Source organism: Vulpes lagopus, chromosome 10 (assembly GCF_018345385.1).
Source record: "Vulpes lagopus strain Blue_001 chromosome 10, ASM1834538v1, whole genome shotgun sequence".
Classification (NCBI taxonomy): domain Eukaryota; kingdom Metazoa; phylum Chordata; class Mammalia; order Carnivora; family Canidae; genus Vulpes; species Vulpes lagopus.
This window is the reverse complement of record NC_054833.1, coordinates 108,816,674-108,843,007: the sequence shown is the minus strand read 5'-3', so window position 1 is coordinate 108,843,007 and position 26,334 is coordinate 108,816,674. Positions and strand designations below refer to the sequence as shown.

The window sequence follows — 26,334 nt, the reverse complement described above, 5'->3', positions numbered from 1 at the left end:
AGCACCGCCCCCCCCAACTGACAACGGTCCATTAAGAAAGTATGCACTTAATCCACAAAAGCATAAAAAAGACTTTATTGGAGCATCATGGCCGGTGGGGCGGGTATTGCTGAGTTGCAGAGGAAGGGGACCCATCCCGCCGACCGTAGGGGCCCCTAAAGTGCACTCGGTGCAGCGACGGTGGGGGTGTTGCATAGAGAATGGGGCTGGCCGCTCCTCCCTGGCCCTCCTGCCTCCACCCCGCTAAGCCAGGCCCGCCTCCAGGCCTCCCCGCACCCGGGGCTCCCCGCTGCTCGGGCTCACGAACACGGCGGGCGCACGCAGCTGCAGGGCCAGCCCCGGCTCCCGGCCCCTACCCACCGGGGCGGCCAGAGCGGCGCTGCCCAGGCGCGTCTGCGCCACTGGAATCTCGTCCATGGACTCGGCTGACGCCGAGTGGTAGGCGCCTGCGGGCCCAGCATCGTGCACTGGGCTGGAGCCCATGGAATCCGACAGCGAGCTGGAGCGGGGGCCCGGAGACCCCGGCCCTGCGGGGACGGAGGAAAATGTGAAACTGGGGGCTGTGACACTCTCGGGGCCCTACCTGTCTTTCCCTCAGAGCTCAGGATCCGGTTTGGAAGGGACGCTCACCCGGCAGCCTGGGCAACGGTGATTCTGGTTCCAAGGTCCCAGAGGTTGGCACCTTATACACTCGCCGCTTCCTCTTTTTCTGCAGAGAGAGGGGGGAGCCTGAGTACCCCTTCCCTAGACTCCACATCGCTCAAAGAAGCAGAGGACTGAGACAGGGTAGGGGCTTCTTTCCCATCCCCTTCTTCCTGAGGAAGGAGCCCAGCACAGTCCCCCTTACCTGGGGTCGGATCCGGGGGGGCAGAGCACGCATCTCTGGGGAGGAGGGAGGTGGGGGTTCCCCTTGGCCTCCTCGGGTAGCAAAGAACTGGGAAAGACTGAGGGGGGAGTGAAAGAGTAATCACTGGATGCCCATTGTTTCCTCAAATCCCACCCCACTAGAGGTCCTGAATACGCCTCCCTTCCTAGCACGTAGAAAGGGGCACTGATTTGTTCAAGGGCAGACCAAGCTGGACCCAGACCTGTACTTTAGCCTACCCCCTTCTCCCACCTGGGATGTCCCTGCCATGCCAATGAGAGATGTTCAGGTGGCACATGCCCAGGTTGCACTCACTTGGCATTCACTGTGGCAGGCCTGGCCTGGCCAGGGGGTTCTGGGCGCACATGGCTGAAGGTCCGCATGTAGAACTCCATCTCCTGGGGAAGGTGGGGATCAGGGAGGCTGGGGGGCCAGGTATGGATCCAAGGCCTTCTAGGGCCTGAGCCCACCCCATCCTGTATACAACACCCCATCCTGTGCACAACATCTACTTCTTACTGGCGTCTGTGGGAAGTCTGGCTGCAAAGGTCTATGGCTGTCCTCTAAGCTTCCCAGCTGTGCTGGGAAGACCCCTCTATAGGCCAAGGTTTAAAATACCCATTTCTGGACCTTACCCCATCCCCACCATCTTCCTTACTTCATCTAGTCAAACTCCTCCTCCAGGAAGCCCCCAGCCTCATAGGTCCAAGGCCCCCAGCCTGCTCTGGCCAAGGTGGGGGGTGGGGAAGAGGCTCTCAGAGCAATCCTTTCCTGCTCCTCTCCACTCCCAAGGCCCCAGGCTCTGAACTGATTTTTTTCTCTGGCTGGGAGACCGGCCAAGCCTTTCATATGCTGGGGTGTGCACCTGAGGCTGCGTGCATGACTGGACGGGAGCTGAGCCCTTAGGGTACCAGCCACAATCTCAGTTACCAGGGAGGGGAGTGATGAGGGCTGGTGGGATGATGGGAGGTCTCCCCACCTCAAAAGAGGAGGTAGTAAGAAGGGGGGGGGTAGACAGCACCACAGCCCCATCTGGGGTCAGGTTTATGGGCAAGTTCTGTGTCTCCTCTAGTCACTGATCCCCACAGCGACACTGGGAGTGGCACACCCAACCCCTGAAAGTGAAGGAACCTGAGTCCAGGAGGTCACAGAAGTGGCCTGGGCTGCCATCCAGCACACAGGACGCCCATGAGGACTGCAGATGAGACAAAAGCTAGTAAAAAGCCAACCCGGGTATGGAGGGTACAGGGCAGAGCCAGGACAATGATACCCCACCCCCACCGGGTGGGGGAGGGCACAGGACAGCTGTCGCCTGCTCAGCAGTCGTTTCCATGGAGACCCAGGCGTCCTGACTAATGCAGAGATGACACTGTAACAGCAAGCCGTCTCTAAAACAAGCCTATGTTTGGGGGCAACGGCTCCAGAATGGGGCCCCTCCCGCATTCCTGCTCAGGGTGGGGGTGGGGAGGCTGCCTTCAGGGCCCTGGCAAATCTGGGGGACAGAGCCCAGTCAGCCCCAGGCTGGCTGCACAGATGCAGAAATTGAAGCTCAGGGTAAGCCTCATGCCCTACCAAAGCCCAGGCTAGCCCTTTGGGAAGTGGTGTGAGGGTGAGGGCTTCAGCAGAGGAAATTTGGAAAAGAAGCGGTCAGAGGCCAGTCATGAGAGCTGGGACCTCAAGGTAATCTGCCCCCTACATCCTTCCTCTTCCCCAGTGTGGACTCAGCACCCCTCCAGGGCCCAGCAGGAGGAGGCGAAGCCTACCCTGGTACCCGAAGGAGGGTGGGTGGAGGGGGAGAGGAGCAGCAGTAGAGGAAGCCCGAGGGACCACGATGAGACAGCGGCCAGGCCCCCGCCAGCTGGAGAAGTTTGAAGGTATCCCAGGGGGTTCCCCGCTCAAACCCCCTTCCTCTCATCACAGCTGTCCCTAGGATCCACTCAGAGAGACCTTCAAAATGTGCACATTCCTGAACAGTAAAGGGCACCTCTGGGCCGCAGCACTCCCCTCGTGCACCCAGGCAAGCACATCCCTCCTCCCCCTGGGGAGGCCTCCCTCAGATCACATACAGGTGACATGAAATGGCCTAGCTGCTTCCGCTGCCACAGCTGACTCGGAAGCGCAGGCAGGCAGTGCCTACAGGACAGGGGCCTAGAGCCCTCTAGCCTAAGCATCGAAGGGCCAGCCCTGCCTCAACGGCACGGACCATGAAGCCCGGGAAAGTTTCCTGCCCACGCCTCCGTGAAGCGAGGATGGAGACGCCCACTCCCAGGATGGCTGCCACACCACTTACATGGGTTCAGGGCCAGGCTCCAATTTGTGTACACGGTAGCATGGCGGGGGGCGGGGGCTGCCATCACAAGTCACCACTCCCCCAGGCCTCCCAGGCCTGGCAGCCAGGCCCACCCCTAGCGGGGAGAACAGGAGAAGCGGGGTCCCAAGCCTTCTCTCAACCCGCCCACCAGCCTGTGTTTGTGTCCAGTTGCCATGAGGACGTGGGATCCAGATCTCAGCCTTCCCAGCAAGGCCTGCCTGGGCCCCCTGCCTTCCCAGTCCCTGGGGGCTCCAAGAACTGGACCACCCCCACCCCCAGCTGCTGACCTCAGGCAGCCACGGGGCGTGGGAATGGGGATAGGCTGGTCAGGCCTGGAGGGTTCCTGCTTCAGAGTGTAAAGACCTTAACTCTTCCGAGATCCAGTTTGTTTAACCCTTCTTGACCTCAATAGGCTCATCTGCAACATGGGCACAGTTACATTACCTGCCTCATAGGCTCTTCTAAGGATTATGATATACAGGATATGATAATAGGTATAAGGGTTCAGGGTCACAAATGGAGACAACAGATGGCTACATCCTCATGACCCATTTGCTGATCCATCCTCTTCTGCAGCCCCAACCTGCCCACTCTCAGGCTCCCACATTCCATGCCCTCCAGCACATGCTTGGAGCCTGGAAAGGCATGTACATGGGGTCAGGGAAACACAGGGCTCCCTCTGGCTGCGCCCACACTTGAGCAAGCCAATTTGTGCTTAGTATAGGCTTGGCCTTGTTCCTATAGCCTTGGGCATCCTCTACTCCAGCTGCAGTTCCCAGCCTGCTTCCCTTTGCCCTGTCTCATCACTGATGCCTGCTACACAGCCCACCACCACTCCCACATCCAGGCCCCATCTCCCACCCCCTTAGCCCTCTGGGCCACTTCTATACCTGAATGGGCCGCATCTTGGGAGGACATGACTCGAGCTCCCTGTGGGCCCCCTTTGCCTCCTGTGGCAGGCGATGCTGCACGATGTACTCATAGGTGGTGAGCTTGTGCCACACTGAGGGGGTGAGGAGAGGGCTCAATGCAGTGGAAAGGGGATCCTAGAGTTCAGAAAGTAGGGAGGGTGCCCAGCCCCAGGCTGAAACCACTGTCCCCAAATACACTAATCCATGAAGCGAGACCAGGCCACCATCAAAGACGGTACTGAGAAGGAGCATGGCTTCAGAGTTCTACAGCACAACTGGCACCTCCCTGAGGCCTAGGGACCCTGTCCCTTGCAAGGCAGGTGTAGGTGTATGTGAGTGTCGGGGGGGGAGGGGACTTACTGAGATAAATGTGGAAGCAGAACAGGTGGCCCAGTAGGGCTGTGGAAAGCAGGCCCAGAAGGATAAGCAGGGCAGCCAGGGCCAGGATGGCAGGAGCCTGGGTCTCCACGGGGGCAGCGGGCAGGAACACGAACCACACATCTGTGTGATTCTTCAGGACTGCAAGGCAAAGCAGACTCATCTGGGACTGTGACCAGAACAGGCCCAGGGTCGGCGGGCGGACGTGGGCCTGGAGCTGGAACTAACCTTCAAAGTGATGATTGGTGCGCAGCCGCATGGGGTTGACAAAGAACTCCACAAAGACATAAGTGGCCACCAGCACGAGAAGCAGGACACCCAGCAAGGCAGATGCCACACTGTGTAGAAAGAGCCTGGGCCCAGCCGGCACCCAGGTGCTCCAGCTGGGTAAGGGCCCAGAACTCAGAGGGGCCCAAGGGAGGGATGGGGACCTAGGTCTCTGACCCCACAGCCCCAGCTCCTCATGCTTGGCTTGAGCCTCACCCAATGGCTTAAGGCAAAGATTAATTTGAGTGGCTGCCCCAGCAGGAGAGAGGCCCCAAACCTGCCCGGGCAGCAGCCATCAGGAGCATCACGCTCAGACCAGCACCCGCGAATGCACGGCAACAGGTCCCCCCAAGCGCCCGAACCCCAGCCCCGCCCCCTATGCAGGCTCAGGGTCCCTGGCTCACACCCAGACCCGTGCAAATGCAGGCAAAGGTGCGGCTCGTGTCCCGCTCTCACCGGTAGTTCCTCTCGCCCACGCAGTTGTTGAGCCACTTGCAGTGGTGGTCAAACCCGCACACGCACTTGTTGCAGGCGCTGCAGTGCTTGGAGCGCGCGCTCCTGCGGGAAGGGGTGGAAAGGCCGCACGCGGTTGGCTGCTCTCGTCGCACTTCGCCGCGGGCCTCGGGCAGCCGAGCGGGCGGCGGAGGAGGGGCCAGGGCCCCCACCCGCCTCCAGCCCGTAGGGGCCGGCCCTTCAGGCCCGCGGGCCGTGTGGCGAAGGGGAGCGCGAACGCCCTCTGGCGGCACCGCAAAGCAGAGCACCCACAGGAGGCCTCGCGTCTGAAGGGCCGCGACCCAGCGGCGGGAGGGGCGGGGCGGCTTACACTTCGCCCCTTTGGGATTGCACTCCGGCCTCCCGGCGGTAGGAAATGCAAACAGGGCTTCCTTTCCAGGCAAGGACCCTGCGTGAGCCAGGAGACGACGCAGGTGTGGCACCAGGGAGCAGAAGAGAACGAGGCTGCTGGGTCCAGGGCCTGCATTGCTTTTTCTGACCTCTCCATTTTCTTGAGTCCCTGTTTCCTTGCCAGTCTGTAGGAATTTTACTGGCATTCTTCCAGAAAACCTGTCTGTCTGGGCTAGCCCAAAGGGAGCCAAAGGAAGAGGAGCAAGGTGACATCTGGGTGAGCAGTTCACTGCAGGGGGCCAGATGATGGAGGCTCCATTAGGAATGCAAGCTCAAAGAGGTGTGGAAGAGTGAGCTGCACGCCCTCCCCAGGACAGAACGGAGTGGGCAGCCACTGCCACACATCCACTAAAGAGCAACCAGTGAAGCAAAGGATCATCTGACACCAAACTCCTTGGTGCCTTAACGCCATTGGCTCTTTCTCCATCCTGTGGACACCCCCACCTCAAGAGGCTGCTAGATCTCAAGATTAGAAATGTGGAACTAGCCTTAGACCATACCCCCATCCCTGATGCCCTGCCTGCGGCTGGAAGTTCCAGGAGGGTAGGAAGGGGCCCTGGGAGACAATCCAGAACAATCCAGAACAACCCAGGAGGTATGGGCTCTGCACAGTCTGACTGCCCTTCCCACTAGCAGGGTAATCTGGAGGAAGTCACTTGGCCTCTGCAGGCCTCAGACTCCTCATGGGAACTGAGGATAACAGTATGGGCTCGGGGGCCAGACAGGCTGGGCTGTGAATCCGGCCCTGCTCCCCGACAGCCATGTGAGCTCGGGCAGGCCTCTGAGCTTTCTGCAGCGTCGGGCTCTTCCTCTTCTGGGAGGTGACAAAGATGCTGCCCACCCTGCAGGCTTGTTCATAAGGCTTGTTCACTTAGCACGTAATAAATACTCAAGCATTAATTCCCCTCCCTGCCCCTACCTGGGAATGCCTGTGAGAGACGGGGGTGGGGCGTGGGGGTGACGGGGTTACTGGCAGTCATTACAAAAGCCCGTGGTGGTGCCAAATGTTTCCTACTTTATTTTTTTTTTAAGGCTTTACTTACTTATTCATGAAAGACAGAGAGAGAGAGGCAGAGACACAGGCAGAGGGAGGAGCAGGCTCCATGCAGGGAGCCTGACGTGGGACTCGATCCCGGGACCCCAGGATCACACCCTGGGCAGAAGGCAGGTGCTAAACCGCTGAACCACCCAGGGATCCTCTGTTTCCTACTTTAATGGTTAGAAATGCCAGTCCTCATCTTCTGTCTCCAATCTCCTTCTCCTTCACCCAATTCTCTGTTACTCCCATCAAGATTCTTGACTGTGTAAAGCATGAGGGTTCTGAGGCACCAGGGCAACTCTAAAGCCCTGGGCCTGCGCCTCTCGGCCTTGAGTGCCCGCTGGCAGTTTCCTGGGGTACTCCCCACCCCCACACACCCTCAGCCCACACTCACACATCTACGTCGCACAAGTTGCAGTGCAGGTCTTCAATGACATGTGCATGTTGGCTGCGGTTGAAGATGGGCAGGGGCCCTGCATAGCTCTTGTCCCGCACGTTGGCATCTGCTGGATCGATGGAGACAGCGGTCAGGTGAACCACGAGGTGGCCGGCAAAGATGGCGCCCATGCACTGGCCCAGCAGGTTAAAGACTCACTCTGCACTCTGCCGGCTGGAAGCCCCCCTCCCCACCCCTCTGGAGCCAGACAACAGCGGCTCCCTCCATGGGACTCCCCCATGCAGAGACTCTCTGCCTGTGCTACCTCCTGTCTCCAGCCCCACGAGAGCTTCCTGGTCAGACCTCCTCAGCATACCCATGCCCCAGATGGAGGGAGGAGCCGTCTGGGAGCGGGCTCACAGGCCACTGCCTACCACCGCTCGGGGCCCAACCGCAGGGTTCTGGGCCTCGCTGCTCCAGACCAGCCGGCACAGGTGCTGGCTGCTGACCTCAGAATCTGATGTAGTTTCAGATTCTAAATGGTGAAGTGAGACTGAAGGAGATTATCCTCTAAGGCTGAGGGACCCAAAGCAGAAGTTCCAAGTTTGTTTCTCTTGCCTTCACAGGAAGTCAGCTCTGAGAGGGAAGCAGCCATGCTTTCTCAGCAGCTGGGCCAGATGGAGAATGGAGAACCACTGTGGACAGGGGCTCATACACTCACTACCTCCTTGACTGGAGTCCAGCTACTTGGAGCCCTAGGGCTAAGGGTTCTCAGGTGACTGGAATATTCAGGGCCTGGCCAGGGGCAGCATGGCTAACTCTTGGAGCTGAAACAGATTTTCTAGGGCCTATCTGCTCAATGAGTAGACCAAGTGCTGGGGACAAGTATGTGGACAACTTGCTGCCAACTCTAAATTTGTAAAAATTCACCAATAGATTCTACACAGGCAGCCATCCACCTGCCCGCCATCCATCCATCCATCCATCCATCCATCCATCCTTCCTTCCTTCCTTCCTTCTGCTAACCAGGCAGACATCATCCCTCCATCAGTCATGCTCCATCCATCAGCTACCCAACCTCCTTTTTCCTTTTTTTTTTTTAATTTATTTTATTTTATTTATGATAGTCACACAGAGAGAGAGAGAGAGGCAGAGACACAGGCAGAGGGAGAAGCAGGCTCCATGCACCGGGAGCCCGACGTGGGATTCGATCCCGGGTCTCCAGGATCGCGCCTTGGGCCAAAGGCAGGCGCCAAACCGCTGCGCCACCCAGGGATCCCTCCTTTTTCCTTCTTTTTCCTCCTCCCAGCAGCCACATTTTCACATGTCTGCATGAGTAAGGCTGTGCCCTAAGGTGCGTACCACAGAGGAACTCGAGGCCTACAGTCCATCGCAACCTCTGTCCTTACGGCCCTGGCTACAGGTCAGGCCTTCGAAGACTTCTTTCCTGGGTTATTCCGTAGTCTCCTCACTGTTCCTTGTGTCCGTGTGCTCTTAAGCCTGCCATTCACTTGGTCCCAAAGTGAGCTTTGAATAGCTTAAACCTAAAGAGTTGCCTGCTTCAATTTTCTAAAGTGGCTCTCAGTGGCTCTCAAACTAAAGTTTACTATTCAGTTCAGTGCCAAGGCCCCTTTTGTTCCAATCCTGTCAAACCTGCCTGGTATCTCCAACCACTATTCCTCACCATTCCAGCCTCTCTCCAGACGCACACTGAATATGGGCAAACACTTAGCTTCCTGCCTGCTCCAACTCTTCTTCCTGCCCCCCACCCCCTGGTTCATTCATTCAACTGTTCACTGAGATGTTTTCTACATTAGGCCCTGAAGCGATGGCAGGAGAAAGACTTGGTTACCAGCCCTAAGGAACCTCCAGTCCGGTGGGAGATATGCATATTAATCAAATAATGGGTTGATTACAGTGAAGGAAGTTCATCGGATTAACTGAGTTTGCTTTTGAGATTTTATTTATTTACTTGAGAGGGAGAATAGGCTAGGGGAGGGGCAGAGGGAGAGGGAGAAGCAGACTCCCTGCTGAGTGGGAAGCCCTATGTGTGGCTCCATCCCAGGACCCCAGGATCATGATCTGAGCCGAAGGCAGATGCTTAACCAATTGAGCCACCCAGGCGCCCTGGAACTAAATGAGTTAGTAACTGGGTAACCTCATCTAGTCTGATGGTATCCAGAAAGCTGCCGTGAGAAGTATCATCTCAGCTGAGACTTGGAGAGGAACAGATAATAGGCACCTGGTAGGTACCACAGACAAGAGGTGCTTGGCTGGGTACTGGGAGCAAATAGCGTCACAGCCAGAGGGGTGGCTGATGTGTGGTTCCAGCTCAGCTTATTGCCACCATGAAGGAACGGGGGCACATGTCACCAAATTCTGGCTTTTCAAAAGGAGCCAGAAATCTGGATTTTTATATGGGATCTCATTTTTTAAATATTAAGAAATAAAAAAAAATTTAAAACACATGCCAGAAAAAAAATAACAAAAAATAAAAAAAATAAAACACATGCCAGGGGCACCTGGGTGGCTCAGTAGGTTAAGCATCTGCCTTCAGCTTAGGTCATGATCTCAGGGTCCTGGGATCAAACTCTGCGATCAGCAAGGAGTCCGACTGTCCCTCTCCCCCTCTCACAACTCTCTCTCTCAAATAAATAAATAAAGTCTTTTAAAAAGTAAAAAATAGGGACACCTGGGTGGCTCAGCGGTTGAGTGCCTGCCTTCGGCCCAGGGTGTGATCAGGGATCCTGGATCGAGTCCCACATCGGGCTCCCTGTGTAGAGCCTGCTTCTCCCTCCTCCTGTGTCTCTGCCTCTCGCTCTATCATGAATAAATAAAAAAAATAATAAAATGAAATGAAATGAAATGAAATGAAATGAAATGAAATGAAATGAAATGAAATGAAATAAAATAAAATAAAATAAAATAAAATAAAATAAAATAAAATAAAATAAAATAAAATAAAATAAAATAAAATAAAATAAAATAAAATAAAATAAAATAAAATAAAATAAAATAAAATAAAATAAAATAAAATAAAATAAAATAAAATAAAATAAAATAAAATAAAATAAAATAAAATAAAATAAAATAAAATAAAATAAAATAAAATAAAATAAAATAAAATAAAATAAAATAAAATAAAATAAAATAAAATAAAATAAAATAAAATAAAATAAAATAAAATAAAATAAAATAAAATAAAATAAAATAAAATAAAATAAAATAAAATAAAATAAAATAAAATAAAATAAAATAAAATAAAATAAAATAAAATAAAATAAAATAAAATAAAATAAAATAAAATAAAATAAAATAAAATAAAATAAAATAAAATAAAATAAAATAAAATAAAATAAAATAAAATAAAATAAAATAAAATAAAATAAAATAAAATAAAATAAAATAAAATAAAATAAAATAAAATAAAATAAAATAAAATAAAATAAAATAAAATAAAATAAAATAAAATAAAATAAAATAAAATAAAATAAAATAAAATAGTAGGGCAGCCTGGTGGCTCAGCGGTTTAGCACTGCCTTCAGCCCAGGGCGTGATCCTGCGTAGAGTGGGGCTCCCTGCGTAGAGCCTGTTTCTCCTTCTGCCTGTCTCTGCCTCTCTCTCTCTCTCTGTATTTTCATGAATAAATATTTTTTTCAAAGTAAAAAATAAAACACACTTTCCAAGGGAACACTTATGTTTGTCCATTTTGTGTGTTAATCGTTCTCCAATTGAAAAAGAAAATCTCACCTAGAGAAAAGGAAAGAAAAAGAAAATCTGAGGGGTGCCTGGCTGGCTCAGTTGGTGAGGCATGCAACTCTTGATCTTGGGGTCATGAATTCAAGCCACACACAGGCAATAGGGCCTACCTTAAAGAAAAAAAGAAAAGAAAATCTGTAGGCCCAACAAGCCTGTGGGCCACCAATTCTGGACTCCTGGTGTCACAACAGAACATCAGAAGGAAGAACATAAGAGGCAGGGAAGATGGGCAGAACCCTGAACATGGAGAGCCCTGAGGATCCTGAATGTCGTTCCTTGAGGTGGGAAAAAGCCATTACGGGACATTAAGCTGGGGAGCAACTTGATCAGATTCGGATTGTGCAAGGGCCTTCTGACTGCAGGGACACAGACAGATGGACACAGATGGACTGGCCCAAGTGAGAGTGTGTGTGGGAAGACCTGTCTGGAAACGAAAGTCATCTCGGTCAGAGGGGCAGATGACAGCGGGGAGAAATGGGCGCAAGTCTGATAGCTATTTAGGAGGTAACATGGACAGTACCTGCCGACTGACGGGATACAGGTGATGAAGGGGCAGAGCCAAGGGCACCAGAGAGGCGGCCACAGAGGATGGGCACACAGCAGGTGTGCATCTGGGCCTGTAGTGATGTTGGTCCAGACAGCCTTGCTCCTACACCCATATGTTATAAGGCTCCCACCCTCACACCTACCATGTGACAACCTCCAATCTACAAGGCTTTCCTCCAGCTGGAGGCTAAGCACCCAGGACCAGGGCCCAGTCTTACTCCCCTTAGCAACACTAGGGCCCAGGCCGGTTCCAGGCCCAAGGTGGGTATGTGGTATACACCATTAGCCTACCCCCTGCCTCAAGGGCCCTGAGGAAGCCTGCAGAAGGAAAGTGGCTTTGACGGAAGGAAGGAGAAGCATCCAGGCTTAGAAATGGGAGTGCCAATCTGTGTGGCTCTGTGAGCCTCCACACTGCCCAAAGCAATGAACGTGGAGAAGACAAAAGCCCTAAACTGTCCCACTGTCTCAGAGTCATCTTGCCTGAGCAGCCCTTCTGGCCTCAGTGGGTATCAGCTTTGTGACCCCAGGAACTCATTTAATCTAAGCCCCAATTTCCTCATTAGTAAAGTGGGGTGAGCACCTTCCTTACAGATTATTATGAGGCTCGAATGCCATAGTCCACGTACAGGGGATGGTACAGTACCCAGTACGTATATGTGCTCAATAAATGCTAGTTACTCTGGTTTACCTATTATTTGTACTAAGCGTACTCATTCCAGCCATGTGGTTATTAATCTGGCTTCCTAGGTACGCTGGTGGCAGAAACGCAGGTAATCCTGAGTGAAGGGTGTGCCCATTCCAGATCATGGGAGGAATGTTTCATGAAGCATTCTACTTAAGAGCACTGACTAAGGCCTGTTAGTCACCTCAGAGACAGTCCAGTTTTCCACTGACAGCTGGTGACTAGCCCTGGGCCCTAGTGAACCAGGAAGCCCCCCAGTGCCATCGCTGGTATCTGAGAACAACCTTCTCCACGCACCTGTCCTTGTCATTCATCAGCCGAGGGCTCTGCGGTTTCTGAGACAGCATGCTCACACTTCTAGCTCCCAAGTTCTGGGGCTCACACACACACCCTTGCATGCTACTTGTCCTCTGGGAAGCAGGCAGGGCTCTTCCTGTCAGACAGAGGAGGCCGAGAACCAGAGAGCTAGCGGAAGCTGCTCAGTCCTGTACGGCCCCGAGAGGGCTGAGCTGTGACCAAGCTCTGCTGCTGATGCTATGCCCAAAGCTTTCAAGTTCATCCCTGCTAACCTCCTTTAGCTCACTCCTCCCCCCAAGAAGCCCAAGAAATCATTTTCATGAAGCCCACCTACCGGGGCACACTCTCCTGGGCACCCTGTGGACAGGGGCACATGGCCACCCGCTGCACCCCAATCTCTCAGCCTTGTCGCCATGTCCTCTGCCCCTGGAGGTCGTGGCCAAGGCTGAGGTAGTCACACCACTAGGCTAAAGCAAGTTTGTGTTTGTCACTGTTCCCAGGAGCCTCCAGGGCATCTTTGTCCCTCCTCTTGTCAACTCAACCTTACCCTAAGGGTCTGATTTACAAAACCAATGAGTTCCTAAACAGTCCCGGGTACAATATAATTATCTGACTGTATATAAAACCACACTTTAAATATACCAGGAAACTTACTATGTAAAAGAATCCTACCGTGACTCTTTTAGAAAAGTGAAAATTTCTTTTGTAAATGGAATAATTACTCTGATTTATCCCTTGTTGAGCTCTGGACATAATTAGCTTTAAGGCTCTCTTCTGTGATCACTCTTACAGTACCCTCAGTTGATGAGGTTCCTGGCTGGGTGGGCTTTAAATGCTTCAAGGTACGTTAGGCCCATCAGGCAGTGGGGTCAGATAGGGGTTGGAAGCCAGGCAGGCAGGCAGCTGATCCTCCCGGGCAGAGAAAGGGCCCACCCACACTCTCTGAGGCTCTGGAGCACGGCTTCAGGCTCCTGCCACATCCCCGTCCACTGCCCCAATCCTTCCATGTACTAGTCCCACACTTTCCCAAGGATACAGCATAGCCAGCAGGCACCCAGTGATGAGGCAGGAGGGGAACAAGGACCCCAAAGCCAATCACAGCAAAGAAGAGGTACAGCAGCCAAGCCACAATCTGGAGTGGGTGAGGGGGCCAGCTCCACCCATTCCGGCGGGACCGCTGGCCCTGCAGCTCCGGGGAAGGCCTGCTGGCCTGCGCGGGTGCCGTCCACACACTCTTCTCAGGTGCTGTCTTGTTGGAGGGCTTGTTGCAGATGTTCATCTCCAGAGGAAGAAAAAGTATAGAGCATTAGCCTGAGGAAGCCCAGGCTGGAGCCCAAAACCTCATGCCTACAGCCAGGTTTCAGCAGGGGGGCACAGGCTGGGATGTGAAGCCATCTCCTGGCTACTCTGCAGGGGAACCAGCGCCCTAGCATGATGAAGATAGTCCATAGGGGAAGGTGCTAGTGGAGCGCTTCTCCCTAAGCCCCAGGGCAAGCTCTAGCCCCAGTCCTTGCTTGCCAGGACAAGGTAGGGGGGGTCCAGGGTTTATTCAGGACACAGTGTGGCTGCCTGTTACTCAAAGTGTTCTGTCCCCACAGCCATCAAAGTTAAACCCAATAAGACATGTTCTCATCTGGTAACAATATCAGGCTGGGCCCAGAGCAAGGAGAACACATGCTGATTCTGTTAGTCACCTCTTTCCTGAGTCCCAAATGCAAGTGTCAGAGAGGGTCCCATACTCTTTGCTAGGGGAAACGGGGAGGAGGGGCACTCAGAGGGGGTCTGGCCTCTGCCCCTGGGCCAGGACAATCTCTTTAGGACAGGGGCCAGTGGGGAATCCTAAACCATCTCCCCCATGCCTCAGAAGGGCTGCCTGACACATCTTGGCTGGGGAGGAACCAGCATGCAACAGAGAAGGGAGGATCCCTCCTCGCTTTCCTCGGGCAGCAGAAACGACCATGTTTCTCTAGGTAAATTTGGGCCTGGTGCTCTGAGAACAGGAAGGTAGGCCGATGCCCTCTGACTCACCTGAGAGCTCAGGGAAGGCCAGGCCTCCTCCAGAGCCAGACCACCAGGTGGCAGTACTCCTCCAGTCCCCACCCCACAATCCTTCACTCTAAGACCTGGTCTGGTGGCCAAAATTACAAGCAAGGCAGGGTGTGCTGTCATTACAGGAGGAAGAGCGCCACGCCCAGTATCTTCTGGGCCTCAGGTGGGACTAGAGCCTGGGCAGGCAGTGCCACAACTGGGAGACAGGCCAACTCAGAACTCTTGGTGGGAAGGCCAGGAGCAGGGGACAAAACCCTGGCACCTGGACTCTCCTTTCAGGAGCCCATGGGCCAGGGTGTCCTACTATGCCAGAAAGTACAGCAGACCCCCCTCAGCACATCTGCCAAGAACATCTTCCTCACTTCTCGGCCCAACATGTAACTTTTTTCTTTTAAAGATTTTTTTTTTAATTTTTTTTAAAATTTATTTATGATAGTCACACAGAGAGAGAGAGAGAGAAGCAGAGACACAGGCAGAGGGAGAAGCAGGCTCCATGCACCGGGAGCCCGACGTGGGATTCGATCCCGGGTCTCCAGGATCGCGCCCTGGGCCAAAGGCAGGCGCCAAACCGCTGCGCCACCCAGGGATCCCTAAAGATTTATTTTTATTTATTTATGATAGACATAGAGAGAGAGAGAGAGAGAGAGAGAGAGAGAGAGAGAGAGAGAGAGAGAGGCAGAGACACAGGCAGAGGGAGAAGCAGGCTCCACGCCGGGAACCCGATGCGGGACTCGATCCCGGGACTCCAGGATGGTGCCCTGGGCCAAAGGCAGGCGTGAAACCGCTGAGCCACCCAGGGATCCCCCCAACATGTAACTTGACCTTCAGAGCCCACACTAAGTATCCAAGAAGCTTTACCTGATGCCCCAAGCAGAGTCAGGGGGCCCTCATGCTTAGTCTTTACTGGGCAGGTCACTGTGCTACTTGGAACACTGTGTCATCCTCATGCCTCCCCCGTTATGCAAGTTTCTCCTAAGGGGAGCAACTATACTGTGATTCATTCACCCCTGTACCCCACATCTCCTCCCCCAAGCACCCTCAACATACCTTGTACCTAGTAGGTGCTCAGTAATGTTTGCAGACTTGAAAACATCTGAAATAAAGGGAAATGTGGGTACAGTAAATGGTGTGGAATCTTGGTCCACCCAAAGCCATCTGGCCCACTCCGCCCTGCCTTCAATCTGCACAGCCACCACGCAGACACACCTCCTGTCCCAGCACCCCGGCCACTGGCTATTACCCTGATTGCCGGACATTCGCACTTAACCACTGCGCTTCATCCCACCTGAGGCTCAGAGCCTCCTAGAAGTCAAGTCTAGCATGTTCACCTCCAAGTACCCTCATCTCAAACCTAAATGGAGTGACCTTAGTTTTCTCTCAAGGGCTCAACTGGAATCCCTTGGTCATTTGCTTTGTCTTCAATAAGAAACAGCGAAAGAAAGAGCCCCAGTTTTGGGAGAAACAGATTTAGGTTCAAGTCCTGGCTCTGCACTTACTAGCTGAGTAGCTTAAGTTTCTTCATCTGAAAAGTGGGGCTGGGGTAGCTACCCAGGACTGTTCATAGATCAGTGACCCTGTAAGTAAGGCCCTGACACAGAAATGCTCCCTAATGATATATACTGCAATTACCCTTAAAATAGCCCTCTGGCTTGTCCTCATCACTCCAAAAGGACGCTGGTGCATCTGATACTCTATGAGGTCAATTTTCAAAGTGATGGGGTTGGTTGAAGCTGCTTTTTTAAACCAGTGGTCCCAAGGATCATGTTGCCACGAGCGATGGACCACTGGATGGTTATTCTAACCTCTCACCTTTGATCAAAGGGACAAAGGTGAATTAAAAAAAAAAAATGATCCCACTTCATTTTCAATGTCCCCAGCAGTAGTAAATCTGTCTTTGATTTTTGGAAACAGTCAAAGGTTGTCAGGTGAAGGCCTGTGAACAGCTGAGCTGCATGATTCTGCTCCGGGCCAAATCTTCCTGGCTGGCGCATCAATTCTCCAGTGACACCATTGCCAGGGTAACTACTTTAAAGAGAACTCATGAATTGGGATCCCTAAGTTCTAGCTTTCCTTTTGCCATCTTCACACCTGTGCAGCCCTACGCCTTGAGGAAGTTTCTAAAGAAACAGACACATGGCTGACATGTCCCTGCTGCCCAGGTGGGTTGGCAGTGGCCATAGGCACCCCAGAGCTGCTGCCTCCCTGATTACCTAAAGCAGGAGGAATCACCATCCGAGGCCTTGGGGGCAGATCTAACTCCAAACCAGGGGACCCTTGGCCCAGGGAGGTGCTGCTCATATGAGACTATGGGCAATGGGATGGTGTTATTGGGCCTAAATCGCTTGCGGCAGTGGCAGCACTCCAGACACTCAACCTGGCATGCCACCTGCCCCAAAAACCTGGGCCAGCCAGCTCTTAACTGATGACATTTTCCCTTGTGGGGTTGTTGGCTACAAATTCTTTTGGCCCAAAAAAACTTTGATTAAAAGGACCAAGAGGTAGGAGAGAATCCAAGATGGGGCCTCAAGCGGGATGGGACTAAGCACTGTCACCAGATCCAGGAACTTCTCTGGCTGTCCCTCCCCTCTCAGCACTTCTCTAGGAGAAAGTTGCATGGCTCTGCTCCCGGACAACTTGGCCAGCCTGTGCACTCACACATTGGCCCAGCCAGCGCTTTGGGGGCCCAGGCCGAGGGTGCTAAATATGTAAACACAGACAAGATCAGGCTCCTGCTTTCTGGGGGTCGAGACAGACACAAGAGCAGTGAGTGAATGGATGACATTCAGTGTGACAGAACACAGGGTGCATGGGTGGGGGGGCAGGGGGGGTTCCAGAGAGGGAGTTGAGCCCTGACAACTGCAGGGTCAGATCCCATGGGGCCTAGAGGCCAGGCAAGGAAGCCTGGGTACTTCTGAAGAGCCACCAGGAGTCACAGGAAGTTTAAAGCAGGGGAAAGACATAAAGGTCATGGGTGTTTTAGAAAGCTTTCTAGTGGGGAAGGGGACAGGAGCAAGAGGGGAAAGGCGACACCACAACAGGGTGGGCCGGGGAGAGGGCAGCCACCCAGCGGCCTTGTGCTTTGGGAGGAACTGGTCAGAAGAGGGAGCTCAAGCCCACAAGGCCCCCAGACCACTCCCATGCCCCCAGCTGCATCTCTGCTGAGCTGAGAGGTATATGAGCCATGGTAAAAGATTCTTCGTGTACCTTCTGCTGTCACAGAACAAACCACAGAGTTAAACCGGTGGAGATGGAGAAAAGACAAGGTCGAGGAGGCCCCATGGAGTGTTACAGCTGAAAGTGGCCACCACCTTTGTAAGCCAAGGACCCACCTAGCTCCTCAGGTGGGCGGGAGGGGCAGTACAGGCCCCTTCCTTGTCCCAGTAAGGTGATGGTCACTGCCAGAATGACAATGGTCTCTTCCTGTTAACACTCACTTGCTAAAGCCTAAAATAGCATTTCCGGAAGTTGGGCCACCTTAATTTATATGCCCAATTTAAATGAGGAAACTCTTAACATTTCAAATTCTCATTATGAACTGTAGAGTAGTTATATGACTGATCTACTTCCCTCTTGCTCACCTCTGCTCTCACCAAAATATATATATATATATATATATGTTGTTCTGAGATTCATGAATGGCACTGTCAAACTGAGGTGAAAAGTAGGCGCCCTGGAGAGGCTGTGGCCATCCCTGCATTCCTGCAAAGTGAGGATTTCAGAAAATAATCAACTTAATTACTGGGACGCCTGGGTTGCTCAGTGGTTGAACATCTGCCTTCGGCTCAGGGCATAATCCTGGGATCCAGGATCGAGTCCCACATCGGGTTCCTGGCAGGAAGCCTGCTTCTCCTTCTGTCTCTGCCTCTCCACCTGCACCCCGCTCCATGAATAAATAAAATCTAAAAAAAAAAAATTACTAAAGAGGGTTTGCAGGGGGAGGCCACTGAACTGGGGGGGGGGGCGGTCGAGTAATAGGGTCAAAAGAGAAGAGACAGGGCTGTTGAGGGGTATTGAGGGCCTGAGGACCTCCGCCAGAGAGAGGCCGGTTGGAGCTAAGCCTGGAGACAGAGCCTGGTTCTGGTTCCTGCCTTGCCACTCACAGATTGGGCAACCCGGAGGCAAATTTCAGAGCCACCTCTTTGAGTGCCTCCTTTACTAGGCTTTCAAAAAAGTTAACTGGCCAGCTCAGTCAATAGAGCATGTAACTCTCGATCTAGGGTTTGTGAGTTCAAGCCCCATGTTGGGAATAGAGCTCACTTAAAAAAAAAAAAAAGTTAGCTGGAAGGCAGTTTGGCATTGTCTACCAAACTTTAGAACGCATATACCCTTGGGCCCAGTCATTCCATTTCTAGGTACATATCTTATACACATGGTCACAAAGATTCACTGCAGTCTTGTTTGTAATAATAAAGGACCAAAAAATGTAAACCAACTGTGGCACATCCACACAATGAAATGCTATACAACATCAAAACAATGAGGGATGAAATGACCTTTGATATACAGTGAAGTGGAAAAGCAAGATGTGGGATGGTTGTAGAGGGTGCTGGGTGGGGGGGGACAAAGGGGGATGGAGAGACATTTCAGTTTCTATTTGCACAGATTATCTCTGGAAAGAAATGCAAGAAGGCAAACACAAGGGTGTCCTCTGGGAAGGAGAATTAGTGGCTGGAGTAAGTGAGATTCGCTTTGACTGTGTACCGCTTGAATTTTTTTTTTTTTTTTTTTTTTTTTTTTTTTTTTACTATATGCATGTAATGCGTTGGGGAAAAAAATGTCAAATAAATAATTGTCACTTCACACCCTCCTGGCCCCACTGGGCTGCCAAGTGGACCAAACGTGCTTATGGGCTCCAGAGCCCTGTACCACGCCTGACAAACAAGGAAATCCCACCTAACGACCATGCAAAAAGAGCGCTTAGTTTATTAGTTTAGTTCAATGCTTTCTCACTCTCAAAAGCAATTCTGAATCATTCATCTGCAGAGCTGTAAGGAAGAACCACAGAGGTCCCTACGAGCTGTTAGGGGTCTTGTCAAAGCTGGAACTGGACCCAGGTGGCAAAACAGAGGAGTTGGTGGGCAGGAACTTGCCCCAGTCCTCAGCCAAAGTCCAGCTCAGCTTCCTGTGACACCAGAACTCAGAGGGAAGGTACACACGATAGGATGGTTTGCTCAAAGCACTTTCCTTTTTGCTAAGAAAGACTAGAGGGTTTACGGTTGCCACATGAATGATTTTCTGTGGATATTTCTAAACAACTTTTCAGGTTTTTTTCCCTTGATCTGCTTTTAAAATAATTTTCACTAAGATTTAACAGATGCCCAATTTAAACCTAAAGGGGAGCTGGAGAAAAATGCTGCGTGGTGCACACTGCTTTACGATGCAAAAAGTCATTTATAAAAAGTTTTGGGACAAATACTTTATTAACATTCCCCAAGGGTGCCAGAGAACTCTCTGGCCTTAGAATTCTGGGAAGTGGCTCTTGTCTTACTAAGAGATGCACATCAAAACAATGCCCAGAAAATAAACTGAGACTTCAAGCTGTTCTCACAGTCCTCTCCAACCATTGGTCTCAGATGCGGCTGGGCTCCTCATATGAACAACATGCAGAAGTCTGATGCTAGAGCAAGAAAAGCCTGGAACCTCAATCACTCCTGAGTTGACAGGGTCCCAAAACATTTCCTGTGCTATTCTTCTCCTGAAGCAGCCAGTGCAAACTGTTCAGGATTCAAATATAGCCAGGGAAAGGGGACAAGAAGGAGGAAGCAAAGTGGATGGACAACAAGGCCAATGAGTGGAGCCAAGGGTTGTTGATTTTAACCAGGAAATCAATTCACAAGATTGCAGGAGCAAGCCCTGAGGAACACCCACCAAGAAACAGTCGTTAAGAACAACGTTGTGACAAAACAAAGAAAAACAAAAGGAAACCAAAAACTGGCTAATTAAACACCAATGCTGCTTTCACTGCAGCTCATGGTGATTATCTGTTTACGAACCCATCTCCCACAATGAACCACCAGTTCCACAAAAGCAGAGACCACCCCTCATCTATCTCTAATTCTCCTTCAATAAGAGAAATTAAGCCACTTCTTACCATCTCTGCCACCATCCCCCTATTCCAAGCCTGCATCATTGCTCCTCTACGGCGATTCAGTGCTAATGGCCATCACTAGTATTCAGAGGGGACTTCTTCTGTGCCAGGCACTGCTTTGACTGCTCTAACACATAAACCCTCAACTACCCTCTGAGGTAGGTCCTAGCACTTCAAACTGCTCTGGTAGACCTCCTCAGTCAGTGGCCTCCATGCACCGGTCTCTCACTTTCTCTCCCATGAACAACATGCAGGACAACATCCGCCTTTCACGGATGAAGACACTGAGGTTCAGAGAGGCTAATTTCTTCTGGGAGACACAGCTAGGCGGGCAGAACGAGGACCCGCCCCCGCCTGACTTGCTGGCCTCTTATCATAAGGACGCTGTCCACAGAGGCCGGAGGAAGGTGAGCTTTTCAAGACCTCAAACTCATCAAAACTTTTCAACGGTTTCCTCCTGCTGCTGGGATAAAGTTGAAACCTCCATTATGCCCTTGGATGCTCCCCTCCCCCTTTCTGTTCCTTAACTGTACTTCGCTGCCTCCGGACTTTGCGCATTTACTTTTCCCTCTTCCAGAGACACCCTTCCCCTACTTACAGTGCTGGCTCCTTTCCAACCTTCAGGTCGTAGCTTCAAAGTCACGTTTTACAGCAGACCCTGCCTGACCGCCACCCCCGCCCCCTCCATTACATCACCGGAGCGCTTATCTGCACCTAAAATCACTTTGGTCTTCTCGCTGGCGCCTGCCCCCCTCCCCCTCTTAATAACCCGTGAGCTCTGGAGCTCGCGCCGTTTCTCGGAGGCCTCCGCGGCCCCGCGCCCGACACAGTGGGCGCTCGGCGCAGCTACGTGAACCTGACGAAGGCGAGCAGCCCCGCGCTCGGCCCGGTCCCTGGAGGCCAGGCCGCGGGCCCCGGGCCGAGGTGAGCGCAGAGCACGGCCGGGCGGCGCGGCCACGAGCCCGTGGCTCGGGCCAGGCTTCCAGGGGAGCACCGCGGCGGGGCTCCTCACCTGCGCGTCGCGGGGGCCGAGCTACGCCGGCCCTGCCAAGGTCACTCACCTGGCCGTGCCCCTCCAGGGCAGCGCTCAGACCCTCGCAGCGGAGACGGCGCCCGGGGCCAGGCGGCGGCGCAGCGCGGAGCGGGGCCCCATGCCGGGCCGCGCGGCGCAGGCCGGGCCGCCGAGTCCCCGGGGTCGCGCGGGAGCGGGTCGCCGGTACCGCCCGCCAGGCCGAGGCGCGCCGAACTCTCCGGGCGCTGGGCCCGTTGCCCCGGCAACGCCGCGGGCTACGGCGCCCCACAGCGGCCAAACCGCGCCGCGTCCCTTCGCGCCGGCGCGGAGGCGGGGGCGGGGCTCGCCGGCGCCCCCCGAGGCCCCGGCCCGCGGGTTTCCCGTTCGCTTCCAACTTTTGTCCTGGGAAACCTGCTTTCCCTCGCCCTTTCGAATTGCGAACTTGTCCCAAACGCGCCCCCCTTCAGTTTCTCCCCCGAGACCACCACCGGCGGGAGCCCCCCCAGGCAGCCTGCACGGGCCGTTCCGTGGGGGATGCTCTGGAGACGCCTGCCCCTCAGGGAGTTGCCAGGCTAAGAGAAAGACACAGACAAATACCCAAATGCATATGCAGGTTCCCCACAATATAAAGTGTGAAGTAGAAGAGCAAAAGATAGAGCACAGAATGTCTTCTTTTTACATTTCCTTCTTTTTTTTTTTTTTTTTTTTTTAAATTTTTATTTGTTTATGATAGTCACAGAGAGAGAGAGGCAGAGACACAGGCGGAGGGAGAAGCAGGCTCCATGCACTGGGAACCTGACGTGGGACTCGATCCTGGGTCTCCAGGATCGCGCCCTGGGCCAAAGGCAGGCGCCAAACCGCTGCGCCACCCAAGGATCCCTACATTTCCTTCAAACCAAGTATAAATCCTACTGGGAGCCCCCATCCTCCAGCCTGGTAGGAAATTCACTCTTGGTCTCCACTGGGCTCCTCCTAACCAGGTTATTCCAAGGACTCAGGATGTCTGAGAAACACCCTCTAGTCACAGTGCCTCTCTGACATTGAGGCCACAGTCATTGTCCCAACAGGACTTTCAGATTTGGGCTCTGAGGGGATTGCCAGGGACAGAGGTGCCTGGGTGGCCCAGTTGGTTAAGCGGCCAACTCTTGATCTGAGCTCAGGTCATGATCTCAGGGCCCTGGGATCCAAGCCCACGATGGGATCTGTGCTAAGCACAGAGTCTGCTTGAGATTCTCTCTCTCTAAAAAAATAAATCAATCTTTTAAAAAAGTAGATTGCCAGTGACAGGTGCCTGCTTCTTGGGTCCCAGGGCCCAGAGACTCTCTTCCCTTTCCCTGCCTTAGGGATACCTCCCTGCTGGGCCTGGCTTCCCTGAAAGCCAAGAGTCACTGGAAATGGACTCTCCAATGAGCTCAGGCCTTCTCAAAAAACAGGAAGAAACTTTGTCTATCCATATCTCCAAGGCCCTAAAACGGTGAGCAGCTGGCTGGTTCCCTGCTCAGAATGGGCTGGACAGAAAGCATCTTTATGCCTAAAATGTTTGAGTCACACGCATACAATAAAAGCAACATAACAACTTCTGCTCTGTCAAAAGCCAGTTGTGAGTCCTTGTGCAAGTGATTTAATCTCTCTACCATATAAATTCTTATTTCCGAGACCGATAAACTCAAATTCTGTGGAATAAATATCACTGCTACTCCGGCCTCAGAAATACAGGATGGCTTCTCTTGTTAGGGTGTCAAGATGACTCTTATCTGGAATTAGAGAACTTTAGGGCCCAACAGAGATGGTGACCCAGAGATCAATGTAGAGGATGATCCCATATTTGCCCACAGGGAGGGGAGGGAATCTGAGAGTCACGGCCATCTTGGCCCTGGGTCTACCTGCCTACCCGGCACCTCTCCTGGCTGTCTCTTGGGTATCTAGATGCAGCACATCCGTAAAGGCCCTCCCTGTCTTTGTCACAAACCTGTTCCTCCCCTCAGACCCTGGTACCCCAAAAGGTGTCAGTATCTACCCAGTTTCCTCCTGGTCCTTGCCCATCTAACCTGATAGTGCCCAAGACCAGGCAGTCCTCCCTCTGAAACCTGTACAGTGTTCCCTCTTCCCACTCTACTCCAGTCTAGACCACCAGCATCTTCCTTGCTGATTCTGCCCCAGCCCCGTCTAACATACGCCTGCCTACTCCTAGCCCATTCTTCTCCCAGATTCCAGGTTTACCATTCTTTCTCTTTATTAATTTTTTTGTAATGATTTTATTTTTAATCTCTACACCCAATAGGGGGCTTGAATTTACAACCCCGAGATGAAGAGCCGTACACTCTACTGACTCTTTCTCTTTATTTGTTAAAGTGGGTTGTAGTCTGAGTCATGGATTCCCAAAGATGTCCACATCCTAATCTCTGAAACCTAGGATTATGTCATTTTAAGAGGCAAAAGGGACTGTGATTAAATTAAGGATCTTGAAATGGAGATTATCTTGGATTATCCAGGTGGGCTCACTGTGACTACAGGGCCCTGTGACTACAGGGCCCTTCTAAGAGGGAGGCCTGAGGGTCAGATTGGGAGCCTGTGATGTGATGATGAAGGCAGAGGTCAAAGAGATATGACGACACTGCGCGCTATTTAGGCTTTGAAGGTAGAGGAAGAAGCCGGAGCCGAGGAACGCAGGTGGCCTCCAGAAGTTGGGAAAGGCAAGGAAACAGATTCTTCCCGAGAGCCACTAGAAGGAACCAGCCTGCTGACCCTTGACTTTAGCCCAGTGAGACCCATTTCAAACTTCTGACCTCCAGAATGCTGAGGTAAAAAATATATATATATATATAAATATGTTATTTTTAAATATGTGTTGTGGCAATAGGTTATTGCAGCAATAGAAAACTAATATAGTGGGTTTCAAACACAGTTAAACACACACACGTATATAAATGAATTAGAGCTGGTCTCATTTGAAACAAAAATCCAAGTGGCAGCTCAGATTCCCTCAATGTCTGAGTGATTCCAAGCCAGGCTGTCTGAGAAAAGGACTCCCTCTGGCGAAATTTGCTTTTCATTTATTTTATTTATTTACTTACTTACTTGCTTATTTTTATTAAGCTCTATGCCCAGCGCAGGGCTCAAACTCATGGCCCGGAGATTGAGATTCCATGGTTTACCGACTGAGCCAGACATGTGCCCCTGGCTAACTGCTTTTTAAAAGCACAGGCCCTTAGGGATGCCTAGGTAGCTTAATGGTTGAACGTCTGCCTTTGGCTCAGGTTGTGATCCTGGGGTCCTGGGATTGAGTCCCACATTGGGGCTCCCTGCAGGGAACCTGCTCCTCCCTCTGCCTATGCCTCTCTCTCTCTCTCTCTCTCTCTTTCTCTCTGTCTCATGAATAAATAAAATATTAAAAAAAAAAAAAAAAAAGCACAGGCCATTTGATCATCTTCTTCCTGAGTCTGCCTAGATAGTATGGTCCCCAGTCTAGAACTTGACACCACTCAGGGAGTCACCTACTCAAGAAGGCAACATGTTGCATGCTTCCAGGCCAGACAGATGGCAGCGAAATCTTCTCAGTATTCAAATACCATCTTCTCAGTCTTCTGTGCAAGATACTTCCAGGGCTCCCTTTGGCATATAGGATGGATTGAAACACTAAAACATAGCTACCAAAGGCCTGCTCAACGAGTTCCTATCCACCTCAGCACCCTGTCCTTTGTGGGGATTATGCAGCTCCTGGAACCGGCAGCATTTGCTGCCACCCCTGAACCTCTTCCCACAGGGTTCCCTTTACTTGGAGTATTGCTTTACCTCCTCCTGCCCCCTTTGGCCAATTTGTATGGAAACCTGAGGCACATTTTTCTGAGGCAGAAGTCAGCCCCTGAGGTAGGACTTGCTCCTGCCCACAGCGGCTGCCCCTCACCCACATAGTAGGTCCGCCTGGGGTGAAAGAGCCCAGGCCAGGGGGAGAAAAGACCCAATTGTGGTTTTCAGGGCTTACACACGTGTGTGTAAGGATTCCAAGCTGGCTTTCATGACTCCTAGAACCAGAAAGAAGAGACCTCTGGGGCAGGCAAAAGCAGCTTGCCACGCCCTGCGCCAAACCAGCTCGTCCTTAAATAGAGCCATTGTATGCCTAGGCTCCTGGAGACTTGTCACTTGTCCCTGGGCAGCTTAGTAGTTACCAATTTCTTTTTTTTTTTTTTTAAGATTTTATTTATTTATTCATGAGAGAGAAAGAGAGAGAGAGGCAGAGACACAGGCAGAGGGAGAAGCAGGCTCCATGCAGGGAGCCCGACGTGGGACTCGATCCTAGGACTCTGGGATCACCCCCTGAGCCGAAGGCAGACACTCAACCGCTGAGCCACCCAGGTGTCCCAAGTAAATAGTTTCAATCCCAGCTCTGCCATCACCAGTTGGGCAAAGTCCTCAACTTCTGTGAATCTCAGCTGGCTCTTTTGTGACATGAGGGTAACAACAGCTCCTGCATGAGGGTGTTGAGGACTGAAACTGTGCTCATACTTCTAACGTACAGAGTGTTCAGCTGGTAGTAGACATTGACACGTATCATCTAGACCTTGCTTGTCTTTCCAGCAGGAAGATAATGCTCTCCATTTTATCAGCTAATGAAATTAAATGTTAATTGTCAAATTAGCCCCCAGGGGTTGGGATGTGTTCAGCCACAGCTCTTGCTCTCTGGGTCCACTTTCTCTGGGTCACAGTACCCTTTCCAATGAACCCTGGATGAATCGGCCCATCCACTTGTCTTGTCCCCATGGCCACCAGCATTTCTTGCCCTGGTAAGCTCAGTAGTCTCCTGATTGGTCTTTCTGCTTCCGCTGTGGGCTCACTGTCCCCATCAATCCATTC

General features: G+C 52.2%; 1 protein-coding gene across 8 annotated transcripts; it reads right to left on the bottom strand.

Annotated features, from left to right (window-relative positions):
- Positions 1–51: 51 nt before the first annotated feature.
- Positions 52–21,734, bottom strand: ZDHHC1 (zinc finger DHHC-type containing 1). Of its 8 annotated transcripts, XM_041771038.1 has the most exons (13): positions 21,533–21,734; positions 15,431–15,476; positions 15,242–15,355; positions 13,371–13,613; positions 7,069–7,244; positions 5,189–5,290; positions 4,694–4,848; positions 4,448–4,606; positions 4,067–4,179; positions 1,181–1,263; positions 848–944; positions 631–709; positions 52–527 (listed from the first exon to the last, which is right to left on the bottom strand). In XM_041771038.1, exons 4-13 carry the CDS (start codon positions 13,611–13,613, stop codon positions 244–246), a joined length of 1,491 nt encoding a protein of 496 aa, XP_041626972.1. In that variant the 5' UTR covers positions 15,242–15,355; positions 15,431–15,476; positions 21,533–21,734; the 3' UTR covers positions 52–243. The 8 variants fall into 8 exon arrangements, with proteins under 8 accessions (XP_041626972.1, XP_041626971.1, XP_041626974.1 ...); XM_041771037.1 differs by lacking the exon at positions 15,242–15,355; XM_041771040.1 differs by lacking the exon at positions 15,242–15,355 and having other exon boundaries at positions 4,694–4,818.
- Positions 21,735–26,334: the final 4,600 nt, after the last annotated feature.